We start from the raw sequence: 27928 nt of genomic DNA on the forward strand, positions 1-27928 counted from the left end.
TGATGTTGTTATTGGTACTATGGTTGGGATTTCTATTGGTTCATGATTTTTGGGTTGATGTTGTGATTGGTACTAGGGTTGAGATTCCTATTGGGTCATGGTTTTAGGGTTACTGTTGTGATTGGTTGTCAGGACTATGGGTATTATTGGTGAATAGGGCTGGGTGTCCCATTGGTTGTGGGATTTAGGGTTACACATCTGATTGGTTAGGGTTAGTACCAGGTTTCTAATGGCTAATATGGCTATTTAGGCCTAGGGCTCAGGGCGTCTCCACCCCGGCGGAGAGGCTAAGGGCGGAGAGGACAAGGGCATTTGTCTGTTTGGGCCGGGTCGGGCCTAGGACCAGAATTGCTGCCCAATTTTCCATTTACCAGAAAGGACCTTACTCCCTACACATCCATCAACATGCAAACACATTATCAGCAAAGACATGCAACTCTTGCACCACAAACTGACCTCTTACAGATTGAAATGTGTCATCGACCAACACAGAACCCCACATACCACACCTATATACATATCCACCACACCTACAACAGTAAAACACTTTCATTCACACAGCAAACAACACTCTGTCTATTCCCATCAACACAACCTGCCATCACCCACACAACACATTATACATTACTTTCAGCCATCCAGATGCACACTCCCTGTTCAAACAAACCAACAGCACTATCCTTTATTTGCTACTACCAGACCCCCTTTTATCATGACATTTCCTAAACGCAGTATTCCAACACATCATCTACAAACACCCTCCCCCTCTCTTCACCAATTACACCCAACCATACAAACCTTACATTCCACTTCACCACAGATATTACTTCTTCCAGTGATCAAAACAAACACAAACACCCCTGACCCCATCCATCCCCTCTTATACATCTCATACACTCTTCTCCACAACACATCCACACCCCCTGTAATATTCTAATATCACTCACCAGCACTAACTCATATACAAAACCTCCACAGAAAACCACTACATCAATATCTCCTCTCACTATTCCACAAAAACAAAACAGGCCACACACGTCATCACATCATAATAACAAAAACCTTCATAATACTTTCTGTCACACCCACTCCCACCCTCATCACTACACAAGGAATACAAATCCTGACCAATCTTTACTCTTACATTCTCACTCTTCACAAACATCTACAAAAGTACCCCAACACAGCAACGTTCATTCACCCACCTCTCATCCATTTCACAATTTAGAGCCTTACATTATGATCCACATGCTCCTCCAACACCCCTAACCCATACTCCTTCCACCCTAAACTGACACAAACAAAATAAACAACTTGCCACTCTTAACAACTTCGCATCCCCTTGTCTATTACACAATAAGGCTACTGTACAAAAAACGTACACTCTTCATGTCTCTCTCAGTCACCAAGTCCACCACCAACACATGCATGCCCAACAAAATGTCTCCTAAGCCTGCTGGAAGAGGAACACTATATTGAAAAACAGACCTGCTACAAGCTCAAAATATACTGCTCACCCTTCTCCAAAACAAAACAACACTGCCACAAACACACATTTTCTAAACTGCCTGCTCATAAATGCTCGATCACTCTAAAAAAACAAGCACCACATCTACAACCTACTTACGGACACACAACCTGACTTACTATTCGTTACAGAATCATGTTTGAGAGATAACATGTCTCCAGTGTTGCATGAAGCCGTTCGTCCTAGCTATCAAACCATCACACAAAACCGTATAGGCAAGAGAGGAGGTGGACTAGCTATTATGTTCAAACAAGCAATACATCTCAGTAAAACAGACATTTCCATACAAGGTTGTGAGGCTCTACACCAACTTCCTCCTGTAACTTTTTCCTCCTTTACAGACCTTCACCTAACAACTTAACATTCCCAGACATTTTTCTATATACAGTCTAAAACCTTAGAAACCTTATAGCATTACACTCAAATCTATGCATTCTTGCGGACCTAAACATTTGGTTTGACAAACCCAATATGCCCCATCCAAAAGCTAGCACCACTGGCCTAGTCACATTGAACGTACCTCAGATTGTACACAATCCCACACACATCGCCGGACACATCCTAGATGTCATTTTTGCAAAACCTGAACTAGTTACTGTTCATAGCATCATGCCAATCACTTGGTCAGACCACCATTTGATAACTTTCCACATAAAACACCACAAATCAACACACCCCATAGCAACTTACATACATGCATCTATCGACCATGGAGCAAACTCAATTTGGAAGACTTAGAAACACAACTAACAGCCAACACAGATCTAGATAGAATTAATTTTGTTCCAAAACTTTATGAGTGGCTACAGGAAGCTTCCGATATCCTAATACCACTCAGAAAAACTAAACAGGACAAAAGAAAACCAACAGCTTGGAGAAACATACAACTTAAAAAGATAAAGCAACAAATCATAGGTTGCAATGGACTTGGCTCAAAACAAACAACATTCAACACAAACTTCAGCTACCCAAACTTAACAGACTAAAGCTAAACAAAGGTACTACTCAGACAGAATTCTAAATGTTAAATCTGCAACTTAAGAATTTTTGTAAAATTCTCAATGAATTTTGAAAAGCTTAAATGCATGGAAGGAAGTCATCCCACTGCTCAAGATTTCACAAATAAGCTGGCAACTCATTACACAACCAAGGCAAACACATTGGACCCCTATTTAAAACAGAAGAAAACCATCAGCACCAACCCCTTTCCTAAAAATCCCCTCCAAGAATAAACCAACAGCTTCAGATGATGTAAGAAGAATCATCAATAACTCGTTAACTATAGAAAGATTTCCTGAAGACCTGAAAAAGGCATACATGCGTCCATTATTAAAGAAAACAAGACCCACAGGACCCCAACAACAACAGACCAATCACAAATGGACCTTTCCTGGGCAAACTGTTAGAAAGAGCAGCATTTGTCTGGATGTCATAATTCATTGAAGATAATTCCATACTTTCAGATGACCAAACTGGATTCTACTCAGGAAAAGGAACTGAATCAGCACTCATAGCAATCTGGGATGATCTTAACAACGCATTCGACTGCAATGGAGTTGCTGCGCTACTTCTCTTGGACCTCTCAGATGCCTTTGATACTGTTGACCATGACACCCTAATTCAAAGACTTCACGAAGCCAGCATAGAAGGGACTGCTCTCGACTAGATTATATCCTACCTTCAAAACAGAACTAATATTATCTATTCTCCCCCCTTGTCATCCAAACTCTTCCTCAGAAAAGCAGGGGTCCCCCAAGGATCAATCATCTCACCTTTGCTTTTCAACATCTACATGATGTGAATTCCAGAACTGATCAATGATTTTCAACTCACATGCTACAACTATGCAGATGACACACAAATACTACTTAAATTGAAATTCCCCAAAGACATTGAAAACTCACAAATCTTCAGTTGCCTCAGAGCCGTTAGATGACTCGGAACCATCTCAAACTGGATGCTTCCAAAACCAAAATACTCACATGTGGCAACTGGAAAAATTATGACACGCTGTGCGTCTGGCCTGATGATCTCTGACCACCTGCATAAGTATCCAAGGAAGTTAAAAACCTTGGAATTACCAAGGACTCAAGTTAATGATGAATTCCCAAGTGGACAAATTAGTACGATGATCAAGTTTCATCACTTTGAAGACTTTGCAACGCATCTTCCCCCACCTCGGATTTTCACAGAAGGTGTAGGCTACTATCTCTCTTGTACTATCCAAACTGTATTATGCCTATGGCCTCTACCATGGATCATCTCTATCTATTGTGAAACCAACAACAATGTATTCAGAACTCAGCTGCCAGGCTACTATTAAGCCACAGGCCCACATTTCTCCTGCCTTGAGAGCACTACACTGGTTACCAATTGCCAGAAGATCCACCTTCAAGCTGCTTTGTATTAGCCACAAAGCTATACATGGAACATGACCACTTTTGATCAGAAACAAAATAATCAAATATATTCAACGAAGAAACCTCCACTCAAGATTGGATCCCACCTTAGAACACCACCATACTATAAAAAGACAATAGGTGGTACATCCTTCTACTTTTATGCAACCAAACTACGGAATTAATTACCCCCAGATGTAAGATCCATGAATAACTATCTTGCTTTCAGAAGACTACTCAAGAATTGGCTCTTTCCTTCTTAACCACCATATTCAAACAGCAATGGACTGCATATGCCTGTGTTGATAACTATTTATAATATGATTATGTGTATATTCTAGATACGTATAGTTCTTTAAGAAATATGTATTGTTACTATTTCTTAATAATAAATTATACACATACTCTTTAAGCCTGTAATATATATATGTACATGTGTGTATGTATATATATATGTGTGTATATACATATATATATATATATATATATATATATATATATATATATATATATATATATGTATATTATTCTATGCTTATCATGTTCATAGGTCATTGAATAGCCCCTAGATACGTCGTTATATCAGATACCTATGAATCGCTGCTTTTGTACTTATAACACAATAATCAAATGTTTTATTTTCTATTTAACAGCAATCTCATCTTTGACTCATCCAAAACCCCTCCTGCTACTATGATCTCCCTAACCCTTTCCACAGACTCTTCCCTCCTCCATCTCTCCTTTACTCACCCCAAGCCTCATCCTATTATTATAAACTCCCTATTAACACTTATGGATTCTTCCGTCATCTATCCCTCTATTACTCTAGCCAATCCAACTAGCAGACTCACATATCCTCCGCTCAAATTAACTCATAATAATACTAATATTGTACTCATATTTACCTGTTATAATCCAACACTAATTCCTCTTGGGTTCCGTAGTAGCCTGCTACTCAACGAAAGCACTTCGACGCCTCGTCAGGGGTAGTAAGTTGTTAGACCTGACAGCCTTAGGGTGGTCACCCCTAACCTTTTGCCTGCCAGCCTCCCTCCACCTTGTACATACTGTTTTGGCTGGTGTTAAGACTCTGCAGCCTTTACCACTGCTAACCAGTGCTAAAGTGCACATGCTCTCTCCCTTTAAACATGGTAACATTGGATCATACCCAATTGGACTATTTAATTTACTTATAGGCCCCTAGTACAGTGTACTATATGTGCCCATGGCCTACAGATGAAATGCTACTAGCGGGCCTGCAGCACTAATTGTGCCACCCACTTAAGTAGCCCCTTAACCTTGTCTCCGGCCTGCTATTGCAAGGCCTGTGAACTGCCAATTCAACCTGGCATTTAAAAGTACTTGCCAAGCCTAAAACTCCCATTTTTCTACATATACATCACCACTAAGGTATGCCCTAGGTAATCCATAGGTCAGGGTGCTGTGTAGGCAATAGGCAGGACATGCACCTGTGTAGTTTACATGTCCTGGTAGTGTAAAACTCCTAAATTCGCTTTTGCACTGCCGTGAGGCCTGCTCCCTTCATAGGCTAACATTGGGGCTGCCCTCATACATTGTTTAAGTGGTAGCTGTAGATCTGAAAGGAGTAGGAAGTTCATATTTAGTATGGCCAGAATGGTGATACAAAATCCTGCTGACTGGTGGGGTTGGATTTAATATTACTATTTTAGAAATGCCACTTTTAGAAAGTGGGCATTTCTCTGCACTTAAATCTTTCTGTGCCTTACAATCCACGTCTGGCTGGGTTTAGTTGACAGCTCCCTTGTGCATTCACTCAGACATACCCCAAACACAATGATACTCATCCTCACTTGCATACATCTGCATTTTGAATGGGACTTCCTGGGCTGGGAGGGTGAAGGGCCTGACACTTGCATGTCAAAGGACAGTAGCCTGCCCTCACACAAAGGACTGCAACACCCCATACTGGGACCCTGGCAGACAGGATTGAACTGAAAGGGGACCTTGTGTACGGTGAACCAGAATGATGCATCCTGACTTCGCAATGAGAAGATCGATGCAGCGCCAGCATAGTGACCGGAAATTCGACGCATGGCCCACCGAATCGATGCACAGCCGAGCCGGAACAACACAGCCCGATTTCCAGAGAGGAATCGACACAGCGCCTGTTGTGCGGTAGAAAATTCAACACAATGCCCATCAAATTGACCCAGCTCCTGTGACTTTGTCCTGCTAGCACAGGAAATCCACGCATCGTCCCCGGGGCATCCAAAAACCCCGCAACCAAAGAGGATCCACGACCGAGCGTCAGAAATCGACGCACTGCCATCCCTGTGTGAAAACTAAACGATGCATCGCCGTGTGCGGCCTGAGAAATCAATGCACACCCCTTTGTTTCCAGGCCTCTCCTCCTCTGCAATTCTTTGCTGAGATTTTGAACGCAAACTAAATACTTTGTGCTTGCAAGAGACCTTTATTATTTTTAAGAGACATTTATTTGTTTTGCAAAGACTTAAGACACTTTATATCACTTTTACAGTGATATCTCAACATCTACTTATTGCATTTTAATCGTTTTGACCTGCATCTTATCAGATAAATATTATATATTTTTCTAAACACTGTGTGGTGTATTTATGTGGTGCTATATGGTATTATTGTACGATTTATTGCACAAATACTTTAAACATTGCTTTCTAAGTTAAGCCTGACTGCTCAGTGCCAAGCTACCAGAGGGTGGGCACAGGATAATTTGGATTGTGTGTGACTTACACTGACTAAAGTGAGGGTCCTTGCTTGGACAGAGGGTAACCTAACTGCCAACCAAAGACCCCATTTCTAACATAAGTGCTATATAAATACAATTACAAATGACCCAGAGGGTTGGGATCCCCGGGGCCCAACAGTGGCTTGAGGAGCGGGGGAATCACCCGAGCCTCAAACATGTTTGGGATGGGGGACCACCTGCTCCCATCATTTATTAAAATTCAATTCACTACACTGGCCCACTTTAAACTTTTGTTTCTACATAGTACCTTGGATTTGTGGATCTACTGTGAACATGTTTAAAAAGAATTTGCTTTTGACACTAGACCTAGAGGGACAGGGTATCCCTACCTGCCCTCTTATATCTTTTTAAAAAAAAAATCCAGGTCAAGGGACTGAGCCAGAAGTCCTAATCTGGCTGCCGCCACATTGTTGTTGATGTAGTGGCACCCAATCATATCTTATCTCAAATTCTGTTGGATCTGCTGATCCTCCACAGTGAGAAATAACCAAAGTTTTTGAGCCTTAATTTCTCAAAAACTACTAAAGGGATTTATACCAAATTACAAAAGCGTGCTTTCTGGACCAAGATCTAGCTTTATGCCAATTTGGTGTAATTTAGTTTGGAAGTGTTTGCTGTAATGTTGTTCAATTTTCCTACAGAAAAATGAATGGGGAAAACAGGTTTTCAAACCGCCATTTAGCTCAGCCCCAACTTGATGGGTTATCAAAAGCTTTCCATGAAGGAAATGAGGAGGATGAGACTTTAAAGTATTAGCAATCCTCCCCACCAAAAAAAACAAATATATGTGGAAACTCATATATATATATATATATATATATATATATATATATATATATATATATATATATATATATATATATATATACATACATATATATATATATATATCCTCCTTCTAAAATGGCAGAAAGTTTCTGATGCAACATGAAGGATACTCCAAGAGTACAAATTTGCTCACTCCATGTTTATTGCGCGCTTACCGAAAACCAGCAAGTTGAGTGTCCATCTGCATGTTGATGGGCCATCCTGGAATGGCAGGGAGGATCTGACACACCAGAATGGACTGTGTCCTGAGCCCACACAAAGGGCTGTATAATTCCCATAGTGAGCCTTGAGCCAGGGCAGGAAGGGCAGTGCACTTCAATGGCCTCTCTATGACATCTCCCCCACTTCAAAGGCACCACTGTGTATAAGAACTGGACTTCTGACCCTAGAAAATCAGTACACTTCTTGACCTGAGGAGGACATTCTGCCAGGAAGAATGCCTGCTGTGCTGCTGAAAGGGCAGCCACTTTGCTGTACACCTGGTCTGCTATGTTGACCTGCTGCCCTCCTTGCCTGGTAGTGAGAAGGAATGGACCTGAATCTCTCCAGCCCAGAACCAAAGTGACTCCAAGGGCTTTCTGGCTTGCCTCCTGTTCTGAAGTCTAAGGGACAATTATCTTCCACCTCCAAACAGCAACTGGACTTTGCTTGCTGCAAGTCTTGCTCTGCCAAGTGGTGCCAATCCAGTCCAGCGCCCTTGGAAGTGAGTATAAAGTGGCGGATCTGCCAGAAATTGCACATCAACACCGTTGCACCAATCAGAACAAACACATCGCCTTCTGTGATATTGGGATCGATGCATTACCACTGTTGCAGGGTCCAGACCAGCACATCACACTCAGCACTGCCGAACCACTGCTTCGGAACCAACGCATTGATGCTACTGCATGGAGAAGATCGCTGCATCGACCGTCCAGCGTGGATCAAATTGCTGCATTGTATTAAAAACCGCCACAGTAAGAACCGGCACATTGCACTAAGAACCGATGCATCACCTTTCTTGTTGGTAGCTCTTCACTTGGTACATCCTCAAATTTGTTAGGACTGGGACTAGAAGAACGAATGATTGGCAATGAAATATTTACTTACCTGCAAACATCCTTATCCTGAATTATAGTTCTCTTCATCCCAGTCCAATTCACTTCTTCTTCGATGTTTTTTGTTGCACCTTGAAGTATAATGTGACTTGTTACGTACAGGCGATTTCACGTGGAGGACGCAGCTTTTATGTAGTGTCACAAGCATGGTTATAGAAAGGGAATTAAAATATGATTCCTTTAGACATTTTTTTTTACATGTTAGTAACTCTGTTTGGGAGGTGGGGCTCTTCAAATTCATTAGGACTTGGATGAGGAGGACTATGATTCAACGTAATGAATGGAGTGCATTTAGGTCCTTTTCTGCATGCAAATACATTGCTAAATTAGGCGCTGTGTAAACTTTTATTTGTGCTACTGTACAGTGCCACAAGCTCACTATTGAATTAGCCAGATGCTACTTATTGTACATAAAAAATCTTTACAACCTAAAGTAATGCTAAGTGTCACATTTAAGATGTACTTGAACACAAAAAAGAAGTTCATTTTGATAGCAAGTCTATGCCATCTGTTTAGACCAGTGAAGCTAAGTCAACGTTGTATAGTGTGACAGACACTTCATAAAGAAGGAAGAAGTGAATTGTCTTATTTGTTGTTTAAATTAATCTGCAAGCAGTATATGTCCATCTTGAAGGCATTTATTCTAACTCTTAATTTCTGTTTTCACAGCAATCGACTGTGAACTCACAGAGTGGTCCCAGTGGTCTGAATGCAACAAGTCATGTGGTAAAGGACATATGATCAGGACAAGAATCATAACCATGGAGCCACAGTTTGGCGGAGCGCCCTGTCCAGAAACTGTGCAACGTAAAAAATGCAGAATACGAAAATGTTTGAAAAGCACAGGTACTGATAAAAGGCGATTGAAAGAAGCTCGTGAGAAAAGGAGAAGTGAAGGCGCCAAAGAAGAAACTGATGGTGAGCAGTATGCAGGTACTGTTTGAATGGGTAATATTCTCAAAGCATCAATAAATTTATTTCATTTGTATTCATGGATTCATACAAATGAAACATTCCAAGAAGAATTGATTGCTTTCCGGTAACTGGTACAGAAGACAGAACATTGGCACAGATGTATTTGCGATGAGGTGGGATGGAGAGAATAAAAGTTGCAGCCCAGGAATTGTTCTGATGCTGCTTGCACCACTTTCACACAAGGGGTGGAGTGAGCATACGTTTGAGCTGTAGAAGAGGTTGAAATGGGAGAATAGAATCAGCATCAGGCACATGTTGGTCACTCATGTCTTCTACATCTCGTAACATGGGGAAGGAGTAGCCTATCACAGTGAGAAGGACCGTGAGTAAGCAAAGGTCGATAATAAGAATGATTGTTATGAAAAAGTTGCTGATGATGATAATAAAGATAAGGGAAAGAGTGAAGCTGATTGCTGTGCTGTATCAGATCAGTCAATCAAACAGCATTTGTAAAGCACAGCACTTCCACCCTAGGGGTATCTGGGCACTGAGGGCGCCTAGTCTCTATCAAAAAGCCAGGTTTTGAGTTTCCTTCTTGAAGTCTGTCAGGGAGGGTACTGTTAGAGGTGGGGGAGGTCGTTTCAGGCCCTGGCGACGATGTAGGAGAAGGAACGTCCCCTGCTACAACTACAATGAACGTGGGGGGATGCAATGGCGAGAGACAAGGACCAGAGTTGTCTTGAGAGGAAATGGCAGTTCAGTCGATGGTTGACATAGGATGGTCCTTGATTGTGTAAAGCTTTGTAGACAAGGATGAGGATGAGGTGGGGATCTTGAACTAGCATCTCTTCTGGATGGGGAGCCAGTGGAGGTTTCTGAGGTAAGGGGTGATGTGGATCCATTTGGGGAGGTCCAGGATGAGTTTGGCTGCTGCGTTCTGTATGGTTTGGAGTATTTTGAGGAGCTGGGAGTAAATGCCTGCATAGAGAGCATTGCCGTAGTTGAGGCGGCTGGTGAATAGGGCTTGGGTGATGGTTTTACAGATGTTGACTGGGATCCATCTCAAGATCATGCGAAGAATGCACAGGGTGCGGAAGCAGGAAGAGGCGACTTTGTTCACTTGTCATTTCATAGTCAGTTTGTTGATGAGGGTGATGCCTAGGTTGCACACATGGTCTGTGGGAGTGGTTGTTGTTCCACATTTTGCTGGCCAGCAGTTGTGGTCTCAAGCAGAGGTGCTGTTCCCAAAGATCATTACTTCTGTCCTGTTGCAGTTGATTTACGAGGCACTTCGTTTTCATCCAGTTGGCTACATTGGTGAAGGAGTTGCAGAAGTTGTTATGGCAATGGAGGGGTCCACATTGAGCGATAGGATTAGTTGAGCTGTTGTCAGCACAGGAGATTATGTTGAGTCCGGTAGTTCTGACGATGTCTGCGAAAAAGATCATGAAGGCCTTGAACAGGGTGGGGCTGAGGGAAGATCCTTGGGAAATGCCTCATATGATGTCCTTGGGTTTGGAGGTGTAGGGACGCAGCCGGCTGCTCTGAGTGCAACCTGCAAGGAAAGAGGTGATCCATTTGAGGGTGTTTTGCAGTATGTCAATGTTGCAAAATCTGTTGATAAGGGTGTGATGGGAGATAGTGTCAAATGCAACAGAGAGATCGAGGAGGAACAGGGCCACAGTTTCTCTGCAATAAAGGATGGATCTGATGTCATCTGTAGCTGCGATCACTGCGGTCTCAGTGCTGTGGTCGATTGGAAACCTGATTGTTAGGCGCCAAGTAGGTGGTTTTGTTCCAGGTGTTTTGTGAGTTGTTGGTTGATGGCTTTCTCGAGAAATTTGGCTAGGTAGGGGAGCAGGGAGATCGGGTGGTAATTTCTGAGATTGCTGGGGTTGACAGAGGGTTTCTAAAGAAGGAGTCTGACCTCTGTGTGTTTCCAGCTATCCGGGAAGGCTGCTGTGGAGATTGAAGTGTTGATGATGCTGGTGAGTTTGGTGCTGATTGGGATGGTTCTGAGGTTGAATAATTGGTGGGGACAGGGGTTAGGGGGCATGCCGGAGTGGATGGGAGACATGATGGCCCCAGTGGTCTGAGTGGTGAGCGGAAACTAGGTGGTGATGATTCGGCAGGTGTGCGTTGGTTGGTTGAGATGCTTGAGGTTGAGAGACATGGGTTGAGAGTCAACATTGTTGTAGATAAAGGCAATCTCGGTGTAGAACTATTCCGAGGGGGAGCTGCAGAGTTCTTGGGAGGGTTAGATAGTGTTTTCTGACACTGTCAGGTTGGAGAATTCCTTGACTATGTTAAAGAGTTCCTTCATGTGGTTGGCCGCCATGTTGATTCTGGCTGTGATGCCTGTTTTCGTGGCTTCCTAGATGGTAACTTCTGAAAGCTGGGTGGCTTGGTTGGAGGGGTTCCTTGTAGCACGCCAAGGTTTCTTGAGTCTGTAGCAGGTGAGCTTGATGGTTCTGAGCTTTGGGGTGTACCAGCTGGCGTGTTTTGAGGTTTTATTGGGTTTTGCTGATTTCAATGGAGCGACTATGTCGACGCAGTTAGTGATCCATGGGGAGAAGTTCTGGATGGCTTGGTCAAGGTCTGATGATGCTTTGAGTTGGGTGATGCTGAGGGTCTATCTCCACTGTGTCTCGGTTACCTTGCTCCAGCAGTGGTGGGAGGAGCTATGATGCCTGGGGATGTCACGCTGAGCATCTGAGATCGTGAAGCAGACAATGGCATGGTCGGTCCAGGCGAGTTCTGTGACATGACTGAATTTGATTTAGTCACTGGCGGTGAAAATTGCATCAAGAGTATGCTCGACTTTGTGCCTGGGTTCGGTGACCAGTTGGATGAGGCCAATGGTGTTCAGGTTCTCAAGGAGGGAGGTGGAGTTGGTGTCATTGGGGTCACTGATGTGGTACTTCAGCTCACCAAGTAGGACGTGGTGGTAGGAGTCGATGGCTAGTTGTGTGATGAAGTAATAGAAGCCATCGCAGAAGGCTTGTTGGGGTCCCCAAGGTCTTTATGTAAGGGTGCCTCTTATTGTGGTCTTGACATCGGTCTGTAGTTGGACGTTGCGTTGTTCCATGACAGGCCTGGGGTCGTCATCGGTTACGGTGCACTGGATGGTTTCCCCTAAGATGATGGTGATGCCCCCGCTAAGGTTGTTGGGGCGATCTCTGTGTATTATCTTGTAACCGTCTGGAGTTGCAGTCGTGATGTCGGGATCTGAGGAGGGATTGAGCCAGGTTTCGGTGATGAAGGCAACATCCAGGGAGAAGGGTGGTGATGATGTCCCTGATTTCTGTGGTGGTGCTTGCAGAGGAATCGGCGTTGAGCAGGATGCATTGGAGTGGTTTTGGGTTGTTTTTGATCTTCTGGGTGGAAGTGGCTGTGGGTCCTGTGTGGGCTGGCGTACCTGGGTTGCATGAAAAGTGGCAATGAGGTCAGTGAAGGCTCCTTTGGTTGACTTTGAGGAGGACTTGTGGCAGTGCTTGTTCTGGTGACCAGGTTCCAGCGACTGGAGCTCTGTGGTGATGTAGTGGCAGGAGGGCCAGGGGTTCTTGTGCTGGGCACTGTCTGGGCACAGACAAATGCAGACAGGCTTTCCTTTGGTGTAGCTTCTGCACGCAAGCAGCTCGCCCAGCGTGAGGCCGCACTGCTGCCTCCATTAAGTAGGTCCTGGGGGAAGGGTGAGGGCAGGGTGCTGGGTGGTGGGAGGTGGGAAATGGCAGGAAGAGGAAACTGTGAAGAGAGGAGGAGGAGCAGAAATGGTAAGCAGGGAAAAAAACTAGCAGAAAAGAGTGAAAACAGACCAGAAAGATAAGCAGAAAAGAATGAAAAGGAGCAGAAAATAATAATCACAATAGAGGTGAAAAAGGAGTAGAAAAAGAGGTCAAAAGAGGAGAAAAGGTACAGGAAACAGGCAGAAAAGAGTGAAAATGGAGAAGAAAATGAGCAGGACAGAGGAAAAAATGAGCAGACAAACAGCTGCATCTGCATTTTTCACAGTAATGTATGGAAATTTGCCCTTGCAGGCTTTGGAAGTAAATTATCACACCCGCAGGTGTTGTATGCTTAAAACACATGTCTTAAATTTACAATAATGTACAGGACAGTAACAGTTGATGATCAGAAGTAAACATATACACAACTATATACACAACTTTACAAACACACATTGAATTGCTGACAGACTAGCGCCTCAGCAGACAATGCAGTTGAATTTAAGAAGGTCTTAGAATTTAGGACTCCACAGCATTAAACACCTTTTTGCACAAATTGCTTTATTGCCATAACATTGGCCACTGCAGTCCCTTCAAGCCATGTCAGCTATATGAATCTGAGATCAACTGCCAAAATCTATTGAAAGACATTCATACCTGGAAGCTGAAAAGTTTTATGTGGGCAGGATGAATCTATTGCCACTCTACAGGTGATAAATCATGTATTGTTGCTGACCCTTGCAGTGATTGGTGCCACATCCCAACGTTCTTTGAATGTTCTCTTTGTTTACAATTATTTATTCTTGTTATTTAACTTTTTGAGCACCAGTCCCGTCTAGTAATATTTCCTTTTAATTTTGTATTTAGACTAAAAGCCATAAAAGTACAAGACAAAAGTTAAAATGCTTAAGACATTAGAATCATACACCAGATTGATCAAACAAACCAAAAAACATGTTTTGATAAAATCAATTCAGCCAAAACATCCATGAACTCAATGAAATAGGTCACAACAAATGATCAAATACACTCTTTAGCCACAAATTCTCAAAGTGTTAGTGCATGAGGGAAACAGGGGGCCAGATGTATGATTGCAAAGTGCGAGTCACAAAACAAAATGTGCAACACTGTTAACCACACCGTTTGTGATTCCAAAATGGGTCACAAGGGACCTGCCTCATGAGGCAGGTCTCAATTTGCGACCTATTTCGGAATAGCCACACTCACAAGGATGATGGTCTGTTGGGGTCAGCAGACCACCATAACTATGACTGCTTTTTCAGTAAAGATTTTTTTTTAATGCATCCCGTTTTCGATAGAGGAAAATAGGATGCATTTCAAAAACAGAAATAAAAAGTTGTCTTTTCATTTTTTCAGAGTAGGACCACTGCCTGCTCTGAAAAAACATTTTTGCTACCATTCACAAATGGCAAGTGGTTCCGTGGTACACCCTTCCCATTTGCAAATGGGTTAACATCAGTTTGACCGCATTCACTGTCACAAAACAATCATACATACCCCTTCGAGGCACAATCCCTATTTTGCAAGTCGGTAACTGGGGTGGTACATTATTCAAGGCCATTATGCAGTCGCAAACGGGGATTTTCACATCATATATCTTGCCCCCATGCCTTAATAATTTGCAGATACAGTCGTGGGCCACACATCTCTAAGTGCTAGTGCATTGGTGGAACAGAGTGACCAGGAACACCCAGCGCTTTTATGGTATCAGAACCCACATTGGACTTGAACAATATGTGCCTAGTCCTCTCCATCGTTAGGAGTTATCGGGAAATAGCAAAGGCAATGCTTTGTCTTGTGTCGTATCTCAATATACGAAGGGCCTCAACATTTTGTTTGACCCCTAAAGTTCAACATATTGGGAGTATCCATTTTTTCCTCCTTTCTCATAGGTGGGGCAGAAAAACCATGCATGTGCCACAATTTCCTTAATGGCACCACAAGAGGGACATGCCCACCTGAACTGATTATGAGGACACCCCCATGCTTAGGTGAAGGAGAGGTGATGCCATAATGAAACTGGAGGTTGAGTTTCTTAGCTACCACTGGGTCAGCCTTGTCAAGGAATCGCTCTGTCTTAAACTCACCCTTCACCAAAAGAAAAGCGTCAGACTTGGGGCCAAAGGAGGGTTGTGTTTGCATTAGGGCGATTGTGTGCTGGACATAATTAACTTTGATGGTGTTCTTACTAAGGGACCCGTCTGTCATCGAGTCATCCCACAAAACCCCATAGTTCATCTTTCTCAGTGTGTCTCAGATTTATCTTATCCACGGGATATAGCCAGAACCTGGCTGTCCCAAGGTTTCTTTCAACCCATGGCAATATGCTATAAGCTCAGGGGTAGCCCAGAGCCACCTCCAATAGAGGATTGGTCTCAACCCTTCCCCTTCTGAGATTGGCCAGATACCCATATCGAGCCTGAGTGGGAGCAAGGAAGAGCAATGGGGTGCTAACAGGGAGACCGGTCAGCTGATGCAAAAAACGGTTTTGCATTAGAGTAAGGGCCGCTGCACCTTATAACCCAAACTCCACCCCTTAAAGGGCAGCACCCATAGCCTGCTGTTTGTAGATTTACAGCACTGGTGAAGTTGGGTTGAATTTGGGGCTACCCTGCACTTTTAAAAACAGTTTAAATCTGCACCTATCAGTATGATGACATGAGTCATACTGCTCAGTAAGAATCAATCCTAAATACTCAAAAGTATGTACATGCTCTAACAAGTAGCCTTTAAGCAATGGATTGGGTCTAGTGGTGTGGCAGGAGTTGAAGACCAAAAGGCTAAGTTTACAACTTTTTGTTTTTCACAAAGGTAAGTTACGAGTAGGATCTTTATGTCTGCATTAGGGGCAAAATCTCTGCACATGGGGTGGAATCTCCACCCTGAGTGCGGAGATTCCACTCCACACTTGAGTGTAATCTCTGCATCTGGAATGTACTCTCTGTACCCGGAGTGGAATCTTCACCCTCTGGGCAGATCTCAGCCCTGAATGTGGAGATTCCGCCCTGAGTGCGGACCTAACCTACCTTTCTGAATACCGAAAAGTCATAAACTTAGACTTCAGTCTAAGTTTAACTTTGTGAATCGGGCCCCATGTATTTTGTTTTTGAGACATTGATTTTCAGATTCCTTTTACTGCAGAAAGTGTCAGAGCTGTCTAGAATCCTTTGCAGCCCCATGGGTGATTTGAATATGATAAAGTATCATCCGCAAACATCAGGGCAGGAATCTTGATGCCTGCCACAATGGGGATTCTCCCTTACTCCCATTCAAATGGCCAATCAGATCATTAACATAAATTGTAAAAAGTGTAGGGGCTAAAACACCGCCCCTGTCTAACCCCTCTTGTGATGAGAAAGCGGTCTGTCAGTTCACCTAGTTGACTACACCTCACCTGGGCATAATTGTGCTCATGAAGTCTTATGATGCTGACCAATAAATATTTAGGGCCACCTATATCAGTCATCACCTGCCAGAGCGTGAGCCTTGGGACCAGATCGAATGTAGAGTGAAGATCTACAAACACGAAATACAACCTCCCTCCTCCCAAGACCACCATTTTCCAGAAAAGCATTTGTGGATGGAAGACCTGATCCAGTGTGCTGGTGGTATTCCTAAAGCCAGCCTGTTTGGGGGGGAAAGCACTTCTCCAGCGGCTAGCCATTCTTGTAACCTTCCTAAGAGGATCCTGCTGAATAACTTCTGAGAGCAGCCAATAAGGTTTATAGGCATGTAAATAGACAGAAGTGAAGGGCAGCTTTTTATGTATAAGGGAACAATTTCAGCTCTCAGCCAAATAGAGGAAATGGGAACCCCCTTCAATATAGCATTGAAAAGAACTGTCAAATAAGGACCCAGACTTCCATCTCACTGCAAGAGAGGTTATCCAGGATTTTGTCAGGGTCTGGAGCCTTGTTGGGGATAATCTTAAGGATCGCAGATTTAACTTCTTGCAACATAAATCCTGGGAGGCTCCTCTCTATCGTGCATGTATCTCAGGTCCACTAAGATATCCCAACCGGAAGCTACCGAAGGGAAGCTAGCCTCTCCAGTTACAAAGTATGGGCTCGAAAAATGTGTGGCCTATTCAGCAGTATTATTTTCTTAACAGTGATAACTCAGGAATGTAAAGCAAAACAATATAAATCATAAATTATGCTTCGTGAAGCTACCTTAAGACCACTAATGCACTAATCATAATGTGTCACAGTAGCTCACGGGTGACAGTATAAATGAAATCATCATTGATATCATCAATAAAAACATTCAGTTCCCAACAGATGGGGATTCCTGGTCTTTGGCCATACCCAGTAATCTCTAACGGTAGGGAGAGATGTCTCAAAGGTCCTGTGTTGAGTGTGAAAGGCAACAGAGTCCTGAACTCACCTCAGTGTTGGGCACCAGGTTCTGTGTTGGGCACCAAGATCTGTACATGGACATAGGACGGTGTCAGGTCCCATTCGTATCACTCGTACACCTAGAGGGGCCATGGCGGTTTATTATGCCCTGTGTCCTCCAGGTTGGGGTCCTGTCTTTGATGAGACACTGCACTCAGAACCCTTATTGCCAACAACCCCCCAACAAAACCTATAAACATGTCAAGAAGTCATCATAGTAATCCAGCGACGTTTGAAGTTTACAAATTAAAAAAAAACAAAGTGACAGAAAAAACATCAGCTTTAGCAGCCCTGTACTATACCACCTTAGAGGACAATGGGATTAAAGTCTCCGATCTACTATGTGGCTTATATCACAACATCTGGTTGTCTTTGTCTGGTACTTAGTTATGCAGATGGATGGGTGTGCATCGCTCTAGGGTAATGTGCTCAAGCTTTTCATGCAAGATAACCATACCCCCTCCTAAACGGCAATCTTCACGCCACATGGTCCTTTTGCACACGATAAAGAGAAACATGCTTATGGTTGTTTATGATCTGGCTCCTTCATGATGTACTCTTTTTGAGTGTGTAAAGTACACAAAAAACACCAAAACAGGCACAAGTGTGCTCAAGTATTCATTGTTGACAGAAAGAAACACGCACTAACAAAGCCAATAGGTCTCAGTTTAATAATTTAATGCGTGTGTGAGAGCAAAATTCCTTCCCCAACACTTTAGCACATCACAAAATTTAAAAGACCTGAAACTCTACCTCATACATTTTTCCCAATAATTGCATAAAAAGACATCCTCCCAGAGATCAGTTTAGCAGAATATCAATATATGTAATAGGGAACACTCACTAATTGAGTTCCAACTCACACGGAAAATGTAAAGGGTTTTACTACAAAAATGTCAGAATCTAACAGTACAGAATGAATGCGATAAAGGTTCAAATACAAAGTTATTACAGAATAGTCAAAAACCAGAATTCATTCTTAGTTGCAAATGAGTAGCATTATCAGAGAAGTGTCAGACAGCATCCCCAATTAGCATCAATGAAGGCTCAAAAATCTTCAAGAGAATCTGTCCCATCCCCAGAATCAAGGGGTGCTTATACACAACTCCTTCATAACAAATGAGCTAAAACTGTAGATTTATCCTAGCATTATCGCATGTAACAACTCTATAGCAAATCAGAATACATGCGTTAAATGCCATAACACGTTTGCACTATCCCATTCTAGGAAAGCACCCCCATCTTCCTTGCCACTGGTATCCAGAGATGTTTGAACAAAATATGAAACCTTCAAATCATATCAGTTCACGCAGTTTAATGAGACTCGGTTATCCAGGGAGCTACAGCAGAAAATACCTTGTGTGTGTTAACATATCTGGAAGAATAAAAGTTTCATTAATAAGCCTTGTGTTAATACCAATGAGAAAAGATGCACAAGGGAGCCTGATGGGAGGAGGTGAACCTATGACTGAAGGACAGAAGCAGCATCCATTTTATCCAAAACTGAGTTTTCACCAGAATGTGGCACAACTAAGTTTTGTTAACAAACACACTTCTAAACCTCATATTAAACTTCTTTTAGCTATTCATTCATATTTGGTTTATTGAATCCTGCACAAAAATCATTATTACTCATTATTATTTATTCAAAAAAATTGAAACTTTGAAAACGTTTTCGCACATGTAAACACGGGCAGTCACAAATTCATATATGATATTTTTTAAGTGTTTCTGGAAATTCTGATATTTTTCTGCCTCTTGTGTCTGTCCCTATTTTTTAATTCCCTTAGCTTGAGGAGTAGAATGCAATAGCAAAGCAAGCTTAAGAAATAATAAAACATCAGAACTGAAAGCTTCAAGGGTACAGAAGATAGCACAAACATAAGAGCACAGAAGTAGACAGGCTGCATAAAGACATGACAAAAATAGTTTGTGTACATTTCTGAATTCGTGGCCTGGTTCATATATTTTCTGGCAAATAGGAAACAACTGGTAGCTATCGGACAGTGCTCCTCATTGGGAGACCAGCGATGTTTGGTGTCCCGCAAGACTTAGCCCTGCCTTATTAAGTATCCATATGGTCCCTTTGATAACCTTGATAACTTCTTACGGAATTGCAACAACTTCATATGTGAATGACACATAATCGATCCTCTCTCTCGATAAGGATTCCTTTGGTTTTGTACTTTAAGAACTGTTTTGCCAACATCATCTGTTTGATGGATTAAACATTAAAAATGCAACACTAAAAATAAAATTCTCCTGTTTGGAAAGGCAAATCTGTTTTTCCCTACACTATGGTGGCTGGATTCTGTGCCCCATCCTTCTGCCACAGTAAAAGTTGCAAAAAGCTAAGAGTCAAATTTGATGACACTCTTTCCTTCCGTACTCAAGCCCTATAAGGGGGTAATAACAGTTTTGTGATGATTAACTCTTTAAAACATGTTTTGATTTCCCTCCTGTATCCGCAAGGAAAACAGTCTTATGTCTTAATAACATCAAGGCCTCATTACTGCAATAGCCTTTATGCAGGGAGTTCAAAACAGTCGCTCCACAAACTCCAGGTGGTTCAATAGCCAGCTGCTAGGCTAGTGCTCAAACTCGCCAAACAGAGTTCTGCCTCTGAAGCTCTCAGGAGGTTGCATTAGCTACCTGTCCAAGAGGGTCTCCTAGTTCTGGTCTTCAGAGCATTTTATGCCACGGGCTCCAAATATTTAACTTAAGTCAAATGGCGGTGAGGTGCCAACTAGATAAATAAGATTGTTCTTCTCCGGATCCTTTATAAGGATAAGGTTTTGTTATTAAGCAAAAATTAGCATTAGACGTCAGTGTTGCTCCAAGATCAATTTTATTATTTGAGAGGGGCAAAAAAGCAAAAGCGAAGTGTAGATACTCATAGGTCCAAGGAAATGTAAAGTAGGCCAGCCAACACGTGTTTCGCCCCAAGAGGCGCATAGGCTAGGGATTTCTCAAGGCATCTGTAGTAGGCAGTCTTGAGGAAAATGTTAAACAGTCGGTCATGTAAATATTAGATCAGCTATTGTCCCGTTTACATTTGTAAACATTAAAAACATAACACTGCAGGCGACGGATTGAAATTTGTTTACCGCACTTCCTTTCCCAAATATAAACGGGACAATAGCTGATCTAATATTTACATTACCGACTGTTTAACATTTTCCTCAAGACTGCCTACTACAGATGCCTTGAGAAAGCCCTGGCCTACGCGCCTCTTGGGGTGAAACACGTGTTGGCTAGCCTACTTTACATTTCCTTGGACCTATGAGTATCTACACTTCGCTTTTGCTTTTTTGCCCCTCTCAAATAATAAAATTGATCTTGGAGCAACACTGGCGTCTAATGCTAATTTTTGCTTAATAACAAAACCTTATCCTTATAAAGGATACGGAGAAGAACAATCTTATTTATCTAGTGGGCACCTCACCGCCATTTGACTTAGGTTTTGTTGTTGGAGGACTAGGGTCCATTGTCCTCTGGTGAAGTCCCAACACAACTATAAGCCATTTATCAGGGAGTCTTGTGGTTTCCTGGACCCTTTTTTCTTGTTTTCTCCAAATATTTAACTGCCTGGTTCTGTGACCATAGAACTCAAAGGACACTGAAATCCTCTTTATGACAATCTTCTAAGACCTCCACCTTTAAGGCTTGAACCCCAGGGGGCAGGTCCTTTATGGTTTTAGGTTCAAGAGCGTGGAACCCACTTCCAGGTCAGCTTTGATTCTCTGAGAACAAACCTAGCGTCAAGAAGAGTCTGAAGACTTGGCTCTGTCTCACACCGGATACTCTTTGCCATTCGTTATTATGGTTGGGCAGGGGCTTCTTATCTACTCTTCACTGCCCTCTTGCTTATGCTTTTCTCTGTTTGTTCCTCTTCTGCACTGATTCCTAAATGCAGTTGGTGTCTGAGCCAATGCAAGAATGCTCTTGTCTGAGTGACGGTGCATGCTAGAAAATCCCCTATTAATTCCTTCATTCATTCATTGACTGGAACTCAAACAAATATGCCTTGCACAACACCCAGCCTTGCATCTTGTTGAAGAGTTTGTGCTGTCCAGCATAGGATTTTTAGAGGAAGCATACATGTCCAGTAGAAACTCAGAATGATCCTATGTATTGGATGCGTGTTGTGTACTGTAGGGCCCATTCAATCTGTGGATTTACTTAAGAAAAGATCACATTAACCTTTGTAATGCCTTTTTCAAGAGGATGCAAAGCTCGGTGTGACTATGTTAGGGGAATGGACTTTAGAACATCAGAACTTAGAGGTATTTGCTCTGGTCTGCCCCACCAGTAACACTACCTTGATGCAAAGAGAGTCAGAATAGCGCTAAAGTGGTATGATGCTGAGAAGAAAGAATGTCTCCAGTGCAAAATACAGTTTAAGCTAGATCATAAATATCCTTGTGGTACTTAATACCTCTGTGAGGAGGTGCCAGCTTTCGTAAATTTGGGCCTAATTTTATGAATTCCATATGTGATCAATAGGAAATAAATACAAATATAAAAACAATGAAAAAACACAAATTGATTGCTTTATGTACAAAAAAGATGTATAACATAATGAGCTGAATATGATAACCATACTTTTTAGAAGTTGATAGTCACTCGTGAACTGCAATGCAAGGGCTCCATATGAGGCTTAATAATACTAAAGAGCCAAAAGCATGAGATGAGAGAGTAATATGCCTCTCGGGGAGGAGCCAAAGCCCTTAGTGTTGGTAATGATACATCTTGCACATAGTTGCACTTTCAAAACAGACATAAAAGAGTTTAAGGTATATTTTATTGAAATAAATGCATCATAATATTAAATATGGTGTGGATTTTTAGGAAAAACATTAGATCCATTAAATCATTGTTTAATCACAGAGCAAATACATACACTCTGTAAATCAGGAAGATGTATATTGGCATGTTTTGGTCTTGTTTAAAAGTTAGGAAAAGCAGTGAAAATTATCAGAAATGGTCAGGAGCATATTCCACTTGAGAGTAGCACGTGTTTTTGTCACATAAAATAATCATCCAACAAATAGTATTGTGATCTATTATCTTTGGTCTGATATGGATATTAGTTCTTTTGATTCAGACATTCAGGTGATTTGGTATTTACACAAAACAATACTTGTTTCTGCACCATTTTCTTCAACTATTTAAGTAGACTGTACCTCACCAGAAGCACCTATCTTCCTCAGCCATGTTAATCCCAATTCATCCCAATTTTATTAGGGTCATGCCCGGTAGACCCCCCTTTGCCCCAAAAGGAAAAGTACCCATTTCAGGGAAATGGAGAGCTAAATGGTGTCTTTGAGCTCTCTTCTAATGAATTATGCTCTTTTAGATAAGGAGTATTAGGCGTCAAATAAACCAGTCAGAGAAACACTTATCTGCTTGTGATGATGAAATACAGTCTCACCCTATCAATTAATCAACCAATCAATCAGGTATTTATTGAGCGTGGCTTGTTACCCATGAGGGTATCCCAGTGCTAGATGTGGGCCTCATTTGAAGAGCCAGGTCTTAAGCCCCTTCCTATTTTAGGTCAGCAATGGGGAGGTGCAGAGGTGGGGAGGGAGAGGGTTCCAGGCTTTGGCAGCGGGATGGGAGAAGGTGTGTCCTCCGTTTGTGCGAGGGCTAGGTGCATGGAGCAGAGGTTCCTGCAGGTGCAGTGGAAGTGCAGGTGCTGGTTCAAGCAGGCAAGTCCTTGGTCATGAAGGGCTTTGTACGCGTGGGTCAGGAGCTTGAAGTGGCATCTCTTCCGGACAGGGAGCCACTGGAGGTCTTTCAGGTGCTCAGTGATTTTGGCCTCTCTTGGGCAGGTTGAGGACCAGTCTGGGGGCTACGTTGATTGGAGCCTTTGGATGAGTTCAGTGGTGGTTCTTGCATAGAGTACATTTCCGTAGTCGAGTCCACTGGTTATGAGGGCATGCTCTACTGTCTTCCTTGTGTTGGTATGGAGCCACTTGAAGATTTTATGGAGCATGGAGAGTGTGTGGAAGCAGGCTGAGGAGACTGCGTTGACCTGGCATTTCTTGGAGAGTTCACTGTCTAGGATGATGGAAGGTTGCAGGTGTGGTTGTCTGGCGTGGGGGTGGATTTGAGCTCCGAAAGCCACCAGGAGTCATTGCGGAAGGCAGAGTGTTTGCGAAGATGAGAACTTACGTCTTACCTGTGTTGAGTTTTAGGCAGTTGTCCTTCATCCATTTTAAGGCATTGTTCATGCAGTTGTGGAAGTTTGTTTTAGTTGAGGTGGGGTTGGCAGAGAGTGATAGGATGAGCTATGTGTCATCGCATGGGAGATGATGTTGATTATGTGATCTGACAATGTCAGCGAGGGGTCTCATGTAGATGTTGAATAATGTTGGGCTGTGGGATGATGTGTTTGGCTTGTGTACTGAAGGGGATGGCGGACATTCTGCATGCACCCTGTGAGGATGGAGGCTATCCATTCAAGCGTGTTTTCAGTTATTACAATCCAGAACAGGCAGTCAACAAGTGTGTTGTGGGAGACCATGTTGAAGGCGGCAGAGAAGTCAAGCAGGATCAAGGTGGCAGGTCTCCCCTGTCAAGTAGGGTGCAGATGTCCTCTGTTGCAGTGATCAGGGCAGTCTCTGTGCTGTGGTTGGTCGTGAATCCAGATTGGGAGGACTCTAGTAGGTTGGTTTCCTCCAGGTGTTTGATGAGTTGGAGGTTAATGGTCTTCTTCAGGGCTTTGGTGGGTAATGGTGGCAGCAAGGTGGGTTGGTAATTCTGGAGTTCTGGGGTTTGCTGAGGGTTTCTCAAGGAGGTGTCTGACCTCTGCATGTTTCCAGGCATCAGGGAATGTGACTGAGGTTAATGAGTGGTTGATGATGGTGGTGAGTTGATGGCTGATCTTGTCTTTTCCAATGTTGTAGAGTCAGTGGGTGCTCCGGAGTGGATGGAGTTCATAAGGGTGGATGTGTTAGATGAGCCGAGTTGTTTCCACATGGTGATCGGATGGACGGTAGCAGTAGATTGGAGGCTGGAAGTATTGGAGGTTTAGGGTTCAAACTTCTCATAGAAGGTTGCTATCTTGTTGTGGAATTAGTCTTCCTGTGAAGTGGGAATTGAGTTTTTAGTGGCCGTGGAGCAGGTGAACTCTCTGATGATGGTGAAGAAATTCCTTTGTTCAGTTGGTGGTAGTATCGATTTGGGAGGTCAGGGCCTTCCTCTTTGTCACTCTGATCTGCCAATGGTAGTATTTGAGGACTGCTACGAAGGAGGCTCTGTCGCTTTTGTTCCTGCTTTTGCACCATCTTCTTTTAAGTTGTTTGCGTCTGTGCTTTGACATTCTGAGCTCTGGGGTGTACAGGTTGGTGTGTTTGGAGGATCTTTGCCTTTTGGCTGGTCTGATTGGGTGAGTTGGCTGACTGCTCTGGAGATCCAGTCATTGCGAGATCTAGTTAGGGGAGTGTTGGGGTTGTGTGGTGCCCAGGGCATTGGTCCACAGTTGCTATGTGACCTTGGACCATCTGTGGAAAGTTGTGCTGTGGTGGTTTGTGTTGGTGTGGGCATGTCCAGTGATGGTGAAGGGTACGAGGGAGTGATCTAACCAGGTGCGGTCTGAGGTGTAAAAATATCTGATTCTTTTGCTTGATGTGAAGATGGGGTCCAGCTTTGTCGGTGACTAGCTGCTTAAGGCCGTTGTTGTTGAGTCATTTGAAGAGGCCGGTGGAATTGGTGTTTGTGTGGTTGTCTAGGTGGAAGTTGAGGTCTCCCAGGAAAACGTAATGACCGAATTTGATGGAGAGTGGGGTGATGAATTGAGCGATGACGTTGCTGATTCTGGTTCATGATCCTGGGGGTCTTTATGTGAGGGTGCTTCTGAAGGTGATGGTATTGTTGGTGTGGGGCTGAAAGTTCATGTTTTTCATAATGGGCATGGTCTGGTCACCGGTGATGGTGGAGGTGATTTACTCCTTGTGAATGGTGGAAATGCTGTCTCCCTGCTTGTTGGTGTGTCCCGGTGTTTTATCTTGTACTCGGTTGGTGTTGCTGTGGTAAATTCCGGTGTTGAACCTGGTGTGATCCAGGTTTCTGTGATGAAGGTTACTTCAGGGGCAAGGGTAGAGATGGTATCCCAGATTTCAGTGACATGTTTGCAGAGCAATCTGGCATTGAGTAGGAAGCATTTGATTTTATGAGGTAGAGTCTTGGCCGGCTCTTCTGGTGGCGTATGGGAGCCTACGGTGGTGGTCAGTTTTGGGAGGTAAGTGAAGCAGCAGTGGCAAAAGGTGAAAGGTCCTGCTGGTTAGCAGGGAGATGTGAGCAATCAGTTGTTGCGACTGGGGTCTAGAGTATGAACATCCACAGCTAAGTACCTGTGGGAGGTTGGGGGTCCAGGGTTCCTGGTGCTGGACTCAGTCCAGGTGTCAACGGGCACAGATGGACTTGCCTGTGGCACACTGCTGCACACCTGTGCTATGACTTCCATTAAATAGGTCCTGGGAGGGGCTTGGGGAAGAGGGAGGGTGGGAATGCATGGGAAGCAGGATTGTGGGATGACCGGGAACCAGGATTGAAGGGGAGAGGGACCCAGAGGGCAATGTAGGTGACAAGACTCCTAAGGTCAGGATACCTTGGTGCTATGGGGGGCAGAGCTTCGGCAGTGGGACCTGGCAGAGAGGCAAGGGCAGAGCATGGTCAGAGAGCCTGGTGCAGGTACGCGGTGGAGCGGCATCCAGACGACAATACAAATCACCCCAAATCAATAGGCACACACAATAATTAGTATTTTACAATTGTTATTGATATGCAGCATTTGTAAACATGAATGAATCAGCATTATTACTATTATTATAAACAACTCAGCAGATAGGATGCAAATCAGTGCTATAGTTAAGAAAATGTAATCATGTTTCATAACAGATACCTATATTCTGTTAGTATTTCCCCTACCAATTTATTAAGGTTTCAAGCATCCAACCTACATTGCTTTATGGGTTGATAAGCTTTATTAAGCCAGCCAATGAATAGTTTTGGTTAGGAACTCAGTGGAGATCAGGACAAAAGGGTATCAAAGAAGGAACTGACCCCTGGAAAAAGCAGGACCACATTCAGGAACAAAGGCAGGACTAAATCCAAGGTCTGTGGAAATAGGAGCACTGAAAGTCAGCAATGGACAAAAGAACCAAAACAGGGACAAACAACATGACTCGCACAAGCTGCACAGGGCAAGGAACAAGAATCCAAGACTTTGGACCTGATTTAGATCTTGGCAGAGGGAATATTCCATCACAATTGTGACGGATATCCCATCCGCCGTATTACAATTCCCATAGGATAGAATGGGATTGTAATATAGCACATGGGATATCCCCACTGCCAAAATCTAAATCAGGCCCTTAGAATCTGCACACAAAGAGCAGGACAAAGTGTGTGAAGATAGAACAAGAATCACAATTTCAGGTAAGGTGGAACAGAGAGGTTGCAATAGCAAGGAACAGAACCAGAAATGGCAAGGTAAAAAAGCAGAAAGAAAGTAGATTGAAACCAACATATAAGGAATCAAGGAAAAAGCTTGGAATCAGAGCAGCAGGACAAAAATGAAACAAGTGGAGCTTCCGCAGAAAAGACCACTGTGAGCAGAGCTCACAGAAAAGAAGTAGCTAGAGACACAGGTAAAGAATCAGTGGTGCATAGAATGATCCAGGTGTGAATAATCAAGCAGGTGTGGGAAATCAGAAAACCATAAATGAAGTAAATAATACACAGGAAGTGGGGGAAGAGAGGCCTATGAAAGTCAGAAGGCACACGGAGTGCACAAGGAAACCAGAAATGGAGTATAGAATTGAGTAGTGAGTGTGATAAGTGAAGTGAGCACTTCTGAAGTTGTCAGTATAAGTATAACAGCTAGTAGCAAAGAGGCTAGGCAGTTGTTCTCCTCCTGGACAAGATCTGGGCAAGGTTTGGCAACGGAAGAAAATAACGGCCAGAATTACAAGAAAATGGCATATTGGTCCTGATGTGGCACTTTTCTTGTGTGCCTCTAGCTCCACCTAATGACAGCGAGGTTGCGCCGTATTTACAATACAGCACAGCATGGCACACTTTCGGACAATAGCATCAAAGGTTTTGATGCTATTGTTGTTCTTTGGTGCACTAGCATCAAAATTGTTGACACTAGTGCAGCAAAGTGCAAGGAGTCCCATTGATTACAATGGGTGCATCACTTTAACACCTGCATTGAGCAGGCGTTATAATGACGCC

At 43.2% G+C, this 27928-nt stretch overlaps 1 protein-coding gene across 2 annotated transcripts in view; it reads left to right on the forward strand.

Annotated features, from left to right (window-relative positions):
* Window positions 1-27928, forward strand: part of SPON1 (spondin 1) — a 1167370-nt gene that overhangs the window by 1131089 nt on the left and 8353 nt on the right. Inside the window, exon 15 of one of the 2 annotated variants that reach the window (XM_069223539.1) lies at window positions 9292-9540. In XM_069223539.1, coding sequence (XP_069079640.1) covers window positions 9292-9540 — 249 coding nt within the window. Of the gene's footprint in view, window positions 1-9291; window positions 9556-27928 lie in introns of both variants that reach the window. The other variant, XM_069223538.1, reaches the window with a different exon arrangement.

Source organism: Pleurodeles waltl, chromosome 3_1, assembly GCF_031143425.1.
Source record: "Pleurodeles waltl isolate 20211129_DDA chromosome 3_1, aPleWal1.hap1.20221129, whole genome shotgun sequence".
In the NCBI taxonomy this organism is placed as follows: Eukaryota; Metazoa; Chordata; class Amphibia; order Caudata; family Salamandridae; genus Pleurodeles; species Pleurodeles waltl.